This window comes from Felis catus, chromosome C2 (assembly GCF_018350175.1).
Source record: "Felis catus isolate Fca126 chromosome C2, F.catus_Fca126_mat1.0, whole genome shotgun sequence".
In the NCBI taxonomy this organism is placed as follows: Eukaryota; Metazoa; Chordata; class Mammalia; order Carnivora; family Felidae; genus Felis; species Felis catus.
The window spans coordinates 65796425-65811942 of NC_058376.1; the positions used below are offsets into that span (position 1 = coordinate 65796425).

Below are 15518 nucleotides of genomic sequence, written 5' to 3' on the forward strand. Positions count from 1 at the left end.
CTTGATTTTGGCTCAAGTCATGATCTCATGGTTCATGAGTTCAAGCCCTGTGTCAGCGGAGCCTGTGTGGGATCCTCTCTCTCTACCCCTCCCCAGCTCATGCTCTCTCTCTCTCACACAGAATAAATAAACTTAAAAAAAGGGGAGGGGGTCAAATCTAGGTTTATTATGGTTCAAAAGACCTCAGCTGAGGTGAGTCCTAAGCCTAGAAAGTCAGATTCTGGCTTTAGCCATACAAAGGAGGTTACTGAAAAGCAGGTACTCATAATATCCAGAGAAGTGGTTCCTAAGAGAGAAAATGGACTAAAAGGCTCCTCTTTTGTGAGACAATTTCAAAGAACTGCTAGGCACATGGACCTTTATAGAAGAGTGCTAGGCACTCTTAAGCAGGTCACAAGTTCATAATAAACATGCCTTATTGAGTCAGATGATACGGTCATGACTTTCTAAAAAGAAGCAAACTACATTTACTTTCAGTGACCCTGGCACAACTCATCCCAATATCTGGTATGCAGATGATCAGTATCATATATTTGAATAAAATATAAAGCAGGTGGAAAATCCAATGATATTTCCAAAGATAAAGGGCTTAGACTTAAATTTGCTCTCATGGAGAATCTAGTTAACAAATACCACAAGTGAATACCATCTTACATTTCTACAGTACTTTCACTAACATTGTATTTAATCACCACAGCCACTCAGAAAGGTAGGCAGAACTGTTAGCAATCTCCACTTCATAGCTTAACTAAGTCATAACAAACCTGGAACTCAAATCTAGTTCTACTCCAATCAAAATACCCTTTTTGCTATTTCTCATTTGTCCCTTAACATACACAGCCATGATGAAACTTTCAGCACTACACACACACACACACACACACACACACATTGTATTCTCTATCCTCCAGTGCAATAAGTCTTAAAGTATGGTCTGAAGGGTCCTGGGCTTCCTAGACCTTTTCAGAGCTCCTAAAGGGCAAAGCTATTTTCCATAAGAATTGGTGGGTAAAACCTGTGGGCCCCTTGGCACAAATCAAATTGCTCTTTGGCATTGTGTCCTTTGGCAAAATAAAAATGGTAATGTGGGGGTGCCTGGGTGGCTCAGTTTGTTGAGCATCCGACTTTGGCTCAGGCCATGATCTCGTGGTCTGTGAGCTCGAGCCCCGTGTCGGGCTCTGTGCTGACAACACAGAGCCTGGAGCTTGCTTCAGATTTTGGGTCTCCCTCTCTCTCTGCCCCTCCCCCGCTCATGCTCTGTCTCTCTCCCTCTCTCTCTCTCTCTCTCTGTCAAAAATAAATAAACATCAAAAAACATTTTTTTAAATGGTAATGTGTTTCTGTCCAGAGGTCTGTGCTCAACAGAGAATTTCTACTTGTATTATTTTTTTATTATTACTACTTAAAAAACTTTTTTTTTTTTTAATTTTAGAGTGTACATGTAAGCAGGGGAGAGGTACAGAGGGAGAGGAAGGGGGAAGGGGGGGCAAAGGAGAGAGGGAGGGGAAGGGAGGGGGGGGATCTAAAGCAGGCTCCATGCTCAACCTGGAGCCTGAAGCAGGGCTCTATCCAATGACCCTGGGATCATGACCTGAGCTGAAATCAAGAGTTTGATGCTCAGCGGGGCGCCTGGGTGGCTCAGTTGAGCGTCCGACTTCGCTCAGGTCGCTATCTCATGGTCCGTGAGTTCGGGCCCCGCATCAGGCTCTGTGCTGACAGCTCAGAGCCTGGAGCCTGTTTCGGATTCTGCGTCTCCCTCTCTCTCTCTGGCCCTCCCCCCCATTCATGCTCTGTCTCTCTCTGTCTCAAAAATAAATAAATGTTAAAAAAAAAAAAAAAAAGAGTTTGATGCTCAACCAAATGAGCCACTCAGGCGCCCCTCCACTTGAATTAAAAGACAAAAACTGTTCACATTGTGGTTTTTCTTAGTTTTCTGTAACCATGGTTGGTTTTTTTGGTTGGTTTGTTTGGAATCTGCATGTTCTTGTTTCTGTTTTTGGACTAAGGAATTCTCTTCAGAAATAGTATACAACAATAAAATAATTTTGACCTCTACCTACACACCTAGCCTAAAGTTGCTCTCCTTTCTTAGCTTCACTATTCATGTCCAGCTGATGGTACTCTATGTTCTCTATTAGTGGGCTAAAATGGGGTAGAAGAGGTCACTGAAGACTGAAGCAAACTGTCCCTATTCAATTCGTGCTATCACTAAAGATATTTTGTGAAGACTTCTACAAAATCAGAATCAGAATCATTAGCCAAACTAATGAAAAAGTCAAAATTATTTTTTGTGACCTGACTTAAAATTAAATAACCCACTGGGACAGCCTAGTAGGAATGTCAACAATATGGCCATCCTATCATTTTCACCATAAACATAACGGATGTAAATTCTCCACCAGTGATCAAGCTCAGAAGTTAGTATTTCAGGGGAATTGCAATTTTTAAAAAGAAAAGATATACTTAGGAATGATTTGAAATTTTAGGTTAAAAACAAATGTAATCATAATGGAACCACACACTCATAAAGAATAGCTTTATTTTTCTAAAAATCATAGAAACTGTAAAATAAAATAGTAAAGGTATCCTAAATTCTAAAAGTTGAAATTTAAAATATTTTACACATTTTTGTACATCTGTCTTTAAGAAGAAACGGACTTTAGGTCATTCTTATTTTTATATTTAAGTTGAAGTATAGATTAGTAATACTAAATTACTAAAAACAAGATACAAGTAACAATTACAAGCCATTATATTCATAGTCAGTACTTACCTATACTAGAGGTATAATCAGTGGCTCCAAAGATCAACTCTGGTGCCCTATAGTACCGAGAACAGATATACGAAACATTGGGTTCTCCTCGGACCAGCTGCTTTGCACTAATGAAAAAAAATAAAAAGCAGAAATTCTTTAAACTAAGTCTAAACCTTAAGAGAAGCTAAATGCTATCATTCACAACACTGACCATTTATCTAAGATTCACACAATCCATTCACACAACATACAAAAAGGAAAATATAAAACGTAACTATCTGACAAAAGAAACAAAGTTTTAACATAACAGTATTTAAAAAAGAAAAATAACAGTAGCTTTTAAAGAATGCATTTGTCAACTGTTACCTAAGGAAAAAGAGACAAAGTCATAAAAGGATAAATGCTGAATTTCTTGTGATCCTCTTTTCCTTGAATACTACCTCTAAAATACAAAGGAAGGGCAGAAAAAGAAGTACCTCCACCCACTAAAAGCATAATAACGGATTATAAGAATGAATACTTCTCTAATATATTTTTAACAGAAATTGATCACTCTCTTTTACTTTGGCTTCTGCCTCGGAGTGACTATCCCCAGGCTTACAGACCCCAACCTACTTTCTTTTTCCACTATGTAGGTCCCTTTATTAATTGTCTAAACATACATTACCCAATAAAGAATACAGGCCCTCCACTTTTGGACACAGATGATTCACGGTCTCTGAATTCTAACTCTGCTGTCTGAAGTTTAGTTACATGTTCTCTACTCCAACTTTCCTCCCAAAATACTTTGTGGCATGTATTTTAAATATTAAAGTAAATTAAAATTAGTTTCTTTTGAGATGTCTCTCAAGATCATTTGAAGATACACTGAAATAAACACCTGTAGAAGCTGACTACTTTGGCATATGATGACAGCAAAGATAGAGGCAATAAATACAAACACAACAAAATCAAAATACTAAGAATGTAAGTAACAAAGAAAGGGAAAACTTTGAGGTAATGGTGTAGGAAAACAGAGAAGAGACAAATGAAAATAGTCATAAAGGTTTCAAAGTTTGGATTTTTCTTCCATTTATTTCTGGTCAATGGTAACTCTTACCTTAACCTGTTCTTTCTTCATTACAACTTTTGAAGGTAGGAGGCAGTATATTTTTTAATATTCTCCCCCAGTACTGACACAGAGCAACAATTTCATAAATTAATAATATCAATCCTTGTTTTTAGGCTGCGTGAAAATTAAGACACCTTTTCAGCTCAACTGATAAAACTTTTCTAAATTTTAAAAAAAAAAAAAAAGGATTCTTTTTATTAACAAGATAGATACCTATTATATGGTGAGAAAATTCACTACAAGAAGGTAATATCAGAAACCCTGTAGGTTTCCTCAATACTTGATGAAGCTACCTCTCTCCTTCAGGTGAGGCTGTTTGTTACTTCCTGCCCTTTGAAGGATAAGAGGAGCCAATGCAGTGACTACAAATAGTTCTGAGAAAGTCCAACTCTTCAACCTATTTCCAGGCCTTATTTCATCCAGTAAAGAATTACTGAAAGAGTAATACTGCTTTGTTCAAGTCACCATCAACCTGGCACTAAGAATCTAAAGTGTATGGAAAACTCTAGTTGCCCAAACCAACTAGTAAAAACAAAACAGGCAGTTTCGTTACTTATCAGAGCTATTAAAAATGACCTATTACCATACAAGTGAAATCCCTATTCCAAATAGATTAGAACAAAACAACTTCTATATCCCAATAAAAAGGTCCATAGCAACAGTGTTCTGACACTATAGTGAGAACAGAAACTTCACTGAGCTTGATGTCTCACAGTCTCTTCACAGTTCATACTAATCAGTCACTGTCAGTGCAGAAGACACCCTGTGACAGTAATACTCAACTGATCTCCAGTTTGTCCTACAGATAGATATTAAGCAGTAGTGCTTTGTTTCCATCATCAGATACCAGTTTTGATTTAATATCCTTCAGCCTTTCTGATAGTTTAGGGAAGAGTTCTAGCCTGCAAAATGAGCTGAATCCCACAATAGGTGTCTGAAATCAGTGAACTGTAAAAGGGGGGTGGTATGAAGGAGCACACCCTTGTGAGACTAAGAATGAATTCCTGACAGAGCAGATGTGCCTGTTTTTTAAAGACACTCTTAAGAGACAGCCTGTGGAAAATATATCTTATATTAAACCTAAAATTTAAACTGTAAGTTAATACAAAACTATTACAAAGAGGTGGGAACAGAGATAGTAGGAGGTGTAGGTCACTATCTATGAAAAGCTGAAAAGTAAGAATTTGTGAGGATGAAAAAAATTGGAGAGAATTCAAGTTATGTTGCAATGTCTTAGGGATTGAGAGGAGAGAAACTAATCGAGGGGGAAGAAGGTTAACTAAGTTATATGAATATGTAAGCTTGGTTTCATGTTGAGAGGTAGATCAAAGAGGTACAAGATGTGGAACACTATGAAAATAAAAAGGATGAAGTTTTATTACACAATATATTATTACCAAGAAATTAGTTTAAGAAAACAAAGTGCACTAGAATTTGCAGAAAAGGAGAATAAGAGACTCATTTAAAGAGGAAAAGGAAGAAACCACTGCTACTAAGGTTAACACTGAAGTGGAAAAAAATGCAGTAATGAATGATAATATTTTAAAAAATTTATTATTATTGAGAAAGGAATATAAACACAATAAAAAATTCAAACGATACAGAAGTACCATCAATGAAAAAGCAACTATACTATACTCCCAGTTTCCCTTCTTAAGGGGCAACCAATGTTGTGGTTTTATTATGTATCATTCCAGAAATAATCATATATCTGTATACACGTGGCTGTACTATGTGTGTTTTTAAAACACAAAAAGGAACATACTGTATATAGTCTTGACCCTGCCTTTTCAATTTAATATTTCTTAGACATCATTCCTTTTAAATTCAGACAGCTACCTCATTATCTTTTACAGTTGTATGTATTACATTTTATGTGTATATAATTGAATTTATCTGGTCATTTTCCTACTGACATTTATAAACAATGCTATAATAAAAATCCCTGTATATACACTATTTTAAAGTATTTCTAAGGGAATAATTCCTAGGAATTAAATTGCTGGATGAAAGGCTATACACATTTATAATTATAACAGAATTTACCAAAGCTATTCTCACAAGAACCTGTACTAGTTTATACTCCCTGAATAAGGACTATGGTATTTTTAGACTGACACTGTAAAAGGCATATATTTTTAAAAGAGCATATAGGGCGGGAGGGTGAGGTAGGGGAGGAGTGAAAGAAAGAAGAAAAGAGAGCTAGCTTACCTTCCAAAGTCACAGAGTTTTAAGACAGCTGTATCAGGATCCAACAAGAGGTTCTGTGGTTTAATATCCCGATGGCATATTCCAAAGGAATGGATATAGGCTAAACTTCGGAACAGCTGATACATATACAACTGGAATAAACAGTAAAAATTAATTGAAGACTTTCTGCCCCAAACAAATCAGAATCCTTAAACAGTAAATAAATAAAGCAACAGATTTTCAAAAGAGAACAGCATTCAATCTTTTAAGAGTTTCATGTCATTTCTATATTAGCTAACTGCAGTTGCATTAACCATGCCATATTTGCACTATCCTTTAATAATTTAATAAAGGAAATGCTACAATGTGCTTTATAATTTTTTATTTTATTGACATCTTGCCTTAAGCCCGCTAAGATGGGCTTCTTTAAAAAAAAACAAAAAACAAACAAAACAGAAAAGCCAGAGAGGTATTCCAAATCAATGATGACAACAATGATTAGACCAGAAGCCAAGTCTTCTGTTTAAGTCCATCATTCTTTACAAGTATGTACAATTTCATCTTCAGAATAACATTTTTCTGAGATGTCAGCCATACAGGTTATTGATACAGGGGGCTGAGAAAACTCACATGTCAACTGACAAAATTTATAGTTGATGTCCTATCAAGACATCAGTAACTCCGTTATAACAGCATAGCACTCTTCCTGTAATATCCTTCAGAAATAAGTAGACTTTAAAATGCCATTTAATGGGATGCCTGGGTGGCTCAGTTAGTTAAGTGTCTGACTTTGGCTCAGGTCATGATCTCATGGTTTGTAGGTTCAAGTCCCTTGTTGGGCTCTGTGCTGACAGCTCGAAGCCTAGAGCCTCTTTGGATTTGGTGTTTCCCTCTCTCTCTGCCCCTCCCCCACTCACACTCTCTCCCTCTCTCAAAAATAAAATTAGAAAAAAAAATACCATTTAGAACAGATCCTAGCTGACTACTGACATCAAATTAAAGAATATTTATTTCAATTCTATTACAAAAAAATACACTGAGGAACTGAGTCTGTATGGTCGAAAGACTCAGACTCTTGGCTGGGGAAAAGAGGTACTTCATGAAGAAAATGAGTTCTTAAACTTCGTTTATCCCAAGGCTGGTGTTTAAATTTTTCTGACTACTTACCTTCTGACCTCTACCTCAAAGTTACCTCTACATCATGGAAAGAATTTTTGAAATGATTCAAATCAAGGACACCAGTATCTTGGTTAAAACAACAACATCAACAAAGACAGTCAAAGGTCAGATAAAGCACTGATATAAGGCATCACCTAAGGAGGCTACTGGTATGATTCAGTTTCTTGAAGTTAACATGAGACCTACTTTCCTTCAAAGGCATTGATGAAAACTACAACTGACTTTCAGTACATCATTAATGTTAATACTGAACTAAAGCTGGAAAAGTTTAAGCCATCTTTAAAATGAAGCATGTTGTTGGGGCGCCTAGGGGGGTCAGTCGGTTTAGGGTCCAACTTCAGCTCAGGTCATGATCTTGTGGTTCATGAGTTTGAGCCTCACATCAAGCTCTGGGCTGACAGCTCAGAGCCTGGAGCCTACTTTTTAGATTCTGTGCCTCCCTCTCTGCCCCTTTCCTACTCGTATTCTCTTTCAAAAATAAATAAAAATTAAAAATTTTTTTAATGAAGCATGCTGCAAAATGTATAGGTAAGGTCTGCATTTTGTCCCCAAAATTAAGGAACTTAGGTATCCATATAACTCTTTAAAAGCTTCCTAATTCTACCACAGTATTATTGTTCACAGAATCCATCTTCAAGTCCTAAAGCTTACTCTCAGGATTCTAAAAGTTTATTTAAAAAAAAAATTTAATGTTTATATATTTATTTTTTGACAGAGAGAGAGAGAGAGAGAGAGAGAGAGAGGGAGGGAGGGAGGGAGGAGGGAGGGAGAGAATATGAATGCAAGCAGGGGAGGGGCAGAGAAAAGGAGAAACAGAATCTGAAGCAGGCTCCAGGCTCTGAGCTGTCAGCACAGAGCCCGATGTGGGGCCCAAACCCATGAACTGGCAGATCATGACCTGAGCCAAAGTCGGACACTAAACCAACTGAGCTACCCAGGCACCCCTAAAAGTTTATTTACTACCATTAAGAAAATGAGCTCCAAGAAGAAACTGAGTTCATAGGCATTCATTTACTAAAGGAGAGAACTTACAAACTCTGTGTCAGGGCACTAATGTCTAGGTCAGCAATAATCAGTGGGAAAAAAGGTTTTCTTGTCAAAAATGCTTAGAGCTTAAATGAGGTTGAGGGGTCTTTTTACTATATTCATTGATCTGAAAGATCTACTCATTATATTCATTCTCCTCACTTTATCTTTTGAAAAGATAAAGAATGAAATATGCAATTTCATATCTTTTGTTTGACTCTGTAAAAGTTTATTTATAAAAAAAATGGAGAGGCCTTATCTAGATTTATTAAAAAAAAAAATCTAGACGTCTATTAAGACAGCAATACCAAAAAAAATAACTTCTCATGTGCCAGGCACTATTCTAAATGCTTTGCCTGTGTTTTCATTTAACCTTTATCTAAATAGGTACTTCTATTTGTATTTTACATATAAAATAACTGAGGCACAGAGGTTAAGTAATTAATCCAAATCAATTACTAAATATTCTATACTGGCTTGGGCTAAGTACACTTCTTTAATAATGATTTCCATATTTTGTTATATTTTTATTCTATTAAATAAAAGTGGAAAATGTAACCATTAAATAGCTTGATCACTAAGTAAAAACTACAATGACAAACTTAGAAACTCAGGAGGTATTCAACACATTTTTAAATTCAAGATTTATTTAATAGGTACTGTCAAACCAAGAGGTTTCACCCTTTTGTTTATTTAATTCTTGCAATCACTCTGTGAGATGCTCATTTATCCTCATTTTTACAGAAGTGGTAACTGAAGCCCAATGAACAGTTTGAACAGTTACAATGTTATCAAATCTAACTCCAGTCCAATGTTCTTTCCTCTGTGTTATTAAACCTGTTTAAAACAAATAATAGAATAACAACTTTATAATTCACAAAAATGCCCTCAGCTTTCTTGTGTACTCACACCATATCCTTAAACATGTCTTTCCAGTTAAAAAAAAAATTCAAGTTCACAATGATGATTTTCCCAGCATCTGTTTCAGACTTAGATTTTAAAACCGACTTAGTTATAAATGATGCTCATCAGAAAGGAAAGGTACTCAAAAACTTCTTAACTTGTATATTAACCACTGTCAACTACAAAGCAACCTGTAGTATAAGACTGAAGAAAGGACTGACGTAATAATACAATATAATATACTCAACTTCCCCAGAAAAAGTGAAAAAAGTGGAAGTCATAAAATTACAAAGGACTGTAGTTGCCATTTTGGTGACATATATGCTAAACAACCCCTTATTAGATGGTGAGGTCTATGAAGACAAGAGTTATATGTGTTTATCACTTTTACTTCCATCTTCCAATCCAATATTTTTCATGGAAATAGTTTTTTATAAAACTAGGTAGAAGGAATAAGTGAAGGAGATCAAATTATCAATTTCAGAAGACGTTTTTATCTTTTTTAGACTCTGAAATGTAAGAATAGATTTGTGTCCTCAAAGAACAATGTCCAGGGCCAATAAATCAGACTCTGGAAGGTCTGTGGTTTATAAAAGAACCATCCTTTTTTCAACAAGGGGTAAGGGGGAATGTTATATCTTTCTTTGTTTGCCAACTTCAATATGCATAATAATATTATTTTCTTTTTTAAAATATAGAATGCCAGAGCCCTCATCCAAATACATGCTGTCAAAAACATAGAAAGCACAAGGCTCTTCACTACATTATTTCTTAATAGCAAAAACAAAAACAAACAACTGAAAACAATACACCACTAATAGGTTACCAGCTTAATAAATTAGAACACAGCCATATAATACACTAATGTGCAGCTATAAAAAAGGAAGGTGAAATACCCATATTAATACAGAGCGATTTCCAGAATCTCTCTCTCTCTCTATATATATATATGTGTATGTGTATGTGTATGTATATATATATAACATATATATATTATATATATGTGTATATATTAATGTTTATTTATTATCGAGAAACAGAGAGACAGAGCATGAGCATGGGAGGGGCAGACACAGAATCTGAAACAGACTCCAGGCTCTGAGCTGTCAGCACAGAGCCCGACACGGGGCTCGAACTCACAAGCCATGAGATCATGACCTGAGCCGAAGTCACTTAACTGACTAAGCCATCCCGGCGCCCCAACCCAGAATATATTTTTAATTTAAAAAGTATGACAGAAGAAAATGTACATATTATATAATCATTTACATAAAAAGGAGGTGGGGGAATAAAATAATTATATACATTTGCTTATTTATTAACCTATGGTAGGACCATAAAAATTTTAAATATTTAACTCTGGGGGAAAGAAAGAACAGGGTAGAAGAAACAGGGATAAAAGCTAAACTTATTTGACTATATATATCTTGTTTTGTAGATTTTACTTTGTAACTATGTAAATATTTTATATCAATTTGACATAAAATTTAAAGTAACATTAATTTAAAATTTTTAAAATGCCATCTATAATAAAAGTAAAATGAAATAAAGCTTAGTGAGATATAATCACATAGAGAGGAATTATTCAATGTTTCTTTAAAAAAGAAATTTAACTGTTTATACCTAATGAAATATACCATGGGAATAAAAAGAACTGCAAAGAGATCTTAAATTATTTTTAGTTGGTGATGGTAGTGTCAGTATTATTATTATAAGAATATTGTATGTAGAGTATAGGACAGAACAAGTAATTATACTATCATTGAAACTGGAATTTTTAATGTAAGAGAAAGGAAATACAAATGTAGATTGTTGTATCCCCCAATATTTAGTTAGAAATGTCAATATATATTCATTTTGAGGCTAAAAAAAAAAGATACCCCATGCTATCTTTGAAAAAATTATCCACATATTTTCTAGCTCTATCCACTAAAAACCCTAGAAAGAGTAACCAACCCTGTAGCAATTAGCACTCCTAACATCCAGACAATGGTCTCAAACACCATTTCTCACTAAAAGAATCAGGTCTCCTTGAAGGAAAGGCTGAGTCCAAGTCTGGGGAAGAAATGTTTAAGATGAATCTAGAACACTATCATGACAGAAAGTGAAGAAGCTAGCAAAGATAATTAAGACTCATGCCAAGAAATTTTAAAACAAACATACAACAACAAAAAATATCTCACTGGTCACCTCTGGGGGATGCTATGGAACCAATTCTATGGAACCAACTAATTATTATAAATTTTGGTACATAAAGGGATATAATCAAATATATATCCTGTATTTTTTATATTAACTGTAGTATCTGAGGGTAAACAAAGAGCTGACATGGAAAGTTTCTATTTACAGAACTACTCTAGCTTATAAATTTAAAAAGAACTAATATTAGAATACCAACATTTTGTAAGCCTTGATAAATTAATGAATTTAGGCAATGATCAATGCCCACAACATCACAAAAAAACAGACATTACGTGCTTCCTTAGGAAAGCTCTCAACAATATATATGAAGTAGTCTTAAATTTTATAAAAATATATCTAATCACCAATTTTCAGGAAACATATTAACACTACAGTAATCCAATCAGCAAAATCCAGACCAACAAACTGCAGGTCAACTGACCCAAGTTTCTTTAACAACGAAGTTTAAGAGAGAGTGAGTCTATAAAAAGGAAACATTAAACATAAATCAATTATATGGACCTTACTTAGATCCCAATTCTAAAATATGTAGATCCCAATTAAAAACATATGTAATATAACATTTTGGGAATAAAAATAGTAACTAGATATTTAATAATATTGATGATTTACTATTTATTGTATAGGTAAAGACAATGATATTGTAGCTAAGTTTTTAAAAAGAAAGTCCCTATCATGTACACATATATACTGAAATACTTACAGATGAAAATAACATCTGTGATTTGCTTCAAAATAAAGCAAGTAGGGAATAAACGGTGGTGTTGATGAAAAGAATAGCGATGAACTAGTCATTGTTGAAGCTGTATAATGGGGACATGGGGGTTCATTATTTCATTTTCTTTTTTATTTCTATTTGAAACCTTCAATAAAAAAATGTTTAGAGGAGCTAAAAGATCCTGAAGTAAGTAAAATTTTTGTAGACAGATATAGGATAAGAAAATCATTTGGCACATTTTATGTTGGTGGGAAAATAGGTACTGACTCAGCTATGGAGCAATAGAGATCTGCTAGGAGGTAAGTAAATTTGGAGGAGAGATTCAATAGAGGTATTACTATAACTTTCTCTTGGAAATTTTACCATTTTAAAAGAATAGGACATATCTAACCACTTTTGTAACACTTTTTTTTCCCTGTTTTATAGTTATTTGTGTAATCTTTTTTCTCCTTACCAGAGGAGGAATAAAATATTTTATTAACCTTCACATTATGCTGCAATCATTTACCATTTATTTGCTGAATTAGAGTTAGAACAAAAACACTGGTAGAACCACTGTGCACTTCCTATTAAATGTTCTCAATGTGTCACTTTTTAAATCTAGTTTTATGGTCTTCTGTTACTTTTTTTTTTTTATTTTTTTTTCAACGTTTATTTATTTTTGGGACAGAGAGAGACAGAGCATGAATGGGGGAAGGGCAGAGAGAGAGGGAGACACAGAATCGGAAACAGGCTCCAGGCTCTGAGCCATCAGCCCAGAGCCTGATGCGGGGCTCGAACTCACGGACTGCGAGATAGTGACCTGGCTGAAGTCGGACGCTTAACCGACTGCACCACCCAGGCGCCCCTGGTCTTCTGTTACTTTTATTCTATAGTTCCAAAAATGTTTTCTCATATGGTAAGTTCATCTTATAGACCCATAATGCTATATAGTGAGCAGGAAAGAAAGGAGTACAATTTTACCAATATGGAAGCTACCAACATGGAAGTTAAGGAGAGAATGGAGTGGTAACTGCCCAAAAGCAGTTGGATCTTAACTTCAAGAACTAAATCTAGGGTTTTTTTCTGCTTCATAAATTTGCCAGTGCTCCACATTTAATAATATGAGCTATGAGCAGGTAGAATGAAACCATCACCATTCTAAACTGAGAAGTTCAAAGATTACTCTAGATTTAGGGATTTCAAAGGGATATTCTATTATGCTGGTTATCTTGAATAGGGCCTTGCTATTTTAAAACCAGAATAAAATACTAAACTAAATTTGTAGTACAAAAACTGTGTCTTCTTCTCTAAAGAAGACATCCGGATGGCCAACAGGCACATGAAAAGATGTTCAGCGTCGCTCCTTATCAGGGAAATACAAATCAAAACCACACTCAGGTATCACCTCACGCCAGTCAGAGTGGCCAAAATGAACAAATCAGGAGACTATAGATGCTGGAGAGGATGTGGAGAAACGGGAACCCTCTTGCACTGTTGGTGGGAATGCAAATTGGTGCAGCCGCTCTGGAAAGCAGTGTGGAGGTTCCTCAGAAAATTAAAAATAGACCTACCCTATGACCCAGCAATAGCACTGCTAGGAATTTATCCAAGGGATACAGGAGTACTGATGCATAGGGCCACTTGTACCCCAATGTTCATAGCAGCACTCTCAACAATAGCCAAATTATGGAAAGAGCCAAAATGTCCATCAACTGATGAATGGATAAAGAAATTGTGGTTTATAGACACAATGGAGTACTACATGGCAATGAGAAAAAATGAAATAGGGCCTTTTGTAGCAACGTGGATGGAACTGGAGAGTGTGAGGCTAAGTGAAATAAGCCATACAGAGAAAGACAGATACCATATGTTTTCACTCTTATGTGGATCCTGAGAAACTTAACAGGAACCCATGGGGGAAGGGAAGGAAAAAAAAAAAAAGAGGTTAGAGTGGGAGAGAGCCAAAGCATAAGAGACTGTTAAAAACTGAGAACAAACTGAGGGTTGATGGGGGGTGGGAGGGAGGAGAGGGTGGGTGATGGGTATTGAAGAGGGCACCTTTTGGGATGAGCACTGGGTGTTGTATGGAAACCAATTTGTCAATAAATTTCATATAAAAAAAAACTGTGTCTTTTTAGTTCTTACTATGATCAATTGAACCACAAACTCAACTAAGTTTTAAATTCCTAGCACTGAATTCAACAGGAATCCTGGCTCCTTGTCAAAATTAGCTAGCAAACTCCTGCTTTGGTACCCATTTTATTACTATAAAGTTTAAAATTGTAATTATTAAGTAAAATTCAATACTCAATCTTAAAATATTTAGAGTCACTGCCATTTTGTTTTCTAGAGTCATCACTATAAAGGATAAAATGTAAAAAATTATATTTAGATATCTAGACTTTGAAACTTAACTCCTAATTTTCACAATGTCATAGGTAAAAAAAAAATCATACTTCAATAAATTTTTTTAAAAATCTGATGGCACAAAAACAGACACATAGACCAATGGACTAGAATAGAACTAAACCCACAAACGTATGGCCAACTAATCTTTGACAAAGCAGGAAAGAACATCCAATGGAAAAAAGACAGTCTCTTTAACAAATGGTGCTGGGAGAACTGGACAGCAACATGCAGAAGAATGAAACTAGACCACTTTCTCACACCATTCACAAAAATAAACTCAAAATGGATAAAGGACCTGAATGTGAGACAGGAAACCATCAAAACCCTAGAGGAGAAAGCAGGAAAAGACCTCTCTGACTTCAGCCGTAGCAATCTCTTACTCGACACATCCCCAAAAGCAAGGGAATTAAAAGCAAAAATGAATTACTGGGACCTTATGAAGATAAAAAGCTTCTGCACAGCAAAGGGAACAACCAACAAAACTAAAAGGCAACCAACGGAATGGGAAAAGATATTTGCAAATGACATATCGGACAAAGGGCTAGTATCCAAAATCTATAAAGAGCTCACCAAACTCCACACCCGAAAAACAAATAACCCAGTGAAGAAATGGGCAGAAAACATGAATAGACACTTCTCTAAAGAAGACATCCAGATGGCCAACAGGCACATGAAAAGATGCTCAAAGTCATTCCTTACCAGGGAAATACAAATCAAAACCACACTCAGATATCACCTCACGCCAGTCAGAGTGGCCAAAATGAACACATCAGGAGACTATAGATGCTGGAGAGGATGTGGAGAAACGGGAACCCTCTTGCACTGTTGGTGGGAATGCAAATTGGTGCAGCCGCTCTGGAAAGCAGTGTGGAGGTTCCTCAGAAAATTAAAAATAGACCTACCCTATGACCCAGCAATAGCACTGCTAGGAATTTACCCAAGGGATACAGGAGTACTGATGCATAGGGCCACTTGTACCCCAATGTTTATAGCAGCACTCTCAACAATAGCCAAATTATGGAAAGAGCCTAAATGTCCATCAA

The 15518-nt window shown here is 35.6% G+C and overlaps 1 protein-coding gene across 3 annotated transcripts in view; it reads right to left on the reverse strand.

Annotated features, from left to right (window-relative positions):
- Positions 1-15518, reverse strand: part of GSK3B (glycogen synthase kinase 3 beta) — a 197802-nt gene that overhangs the window by 72442 nt on the left and 109842 nt on the right. For all 3 annotated transcript variants that reach the window (XM_003991674.5, XM_003991675.5, XM_019839811.3), the window contains exons 5-6: positions 6078-6208; positions 2774-2880 (exon numbers count right to left, since the gene is read on the reverse strand). In XM_003991674.5, coding sequence (XP_003991723.1) covers positions 2774-2880; positions 6078-6208 — 238 coding nt within the window. The remainder of the gene's footprint in view (positions 1-2773; positions 2881-6077; positions 6209-15518) is intronic.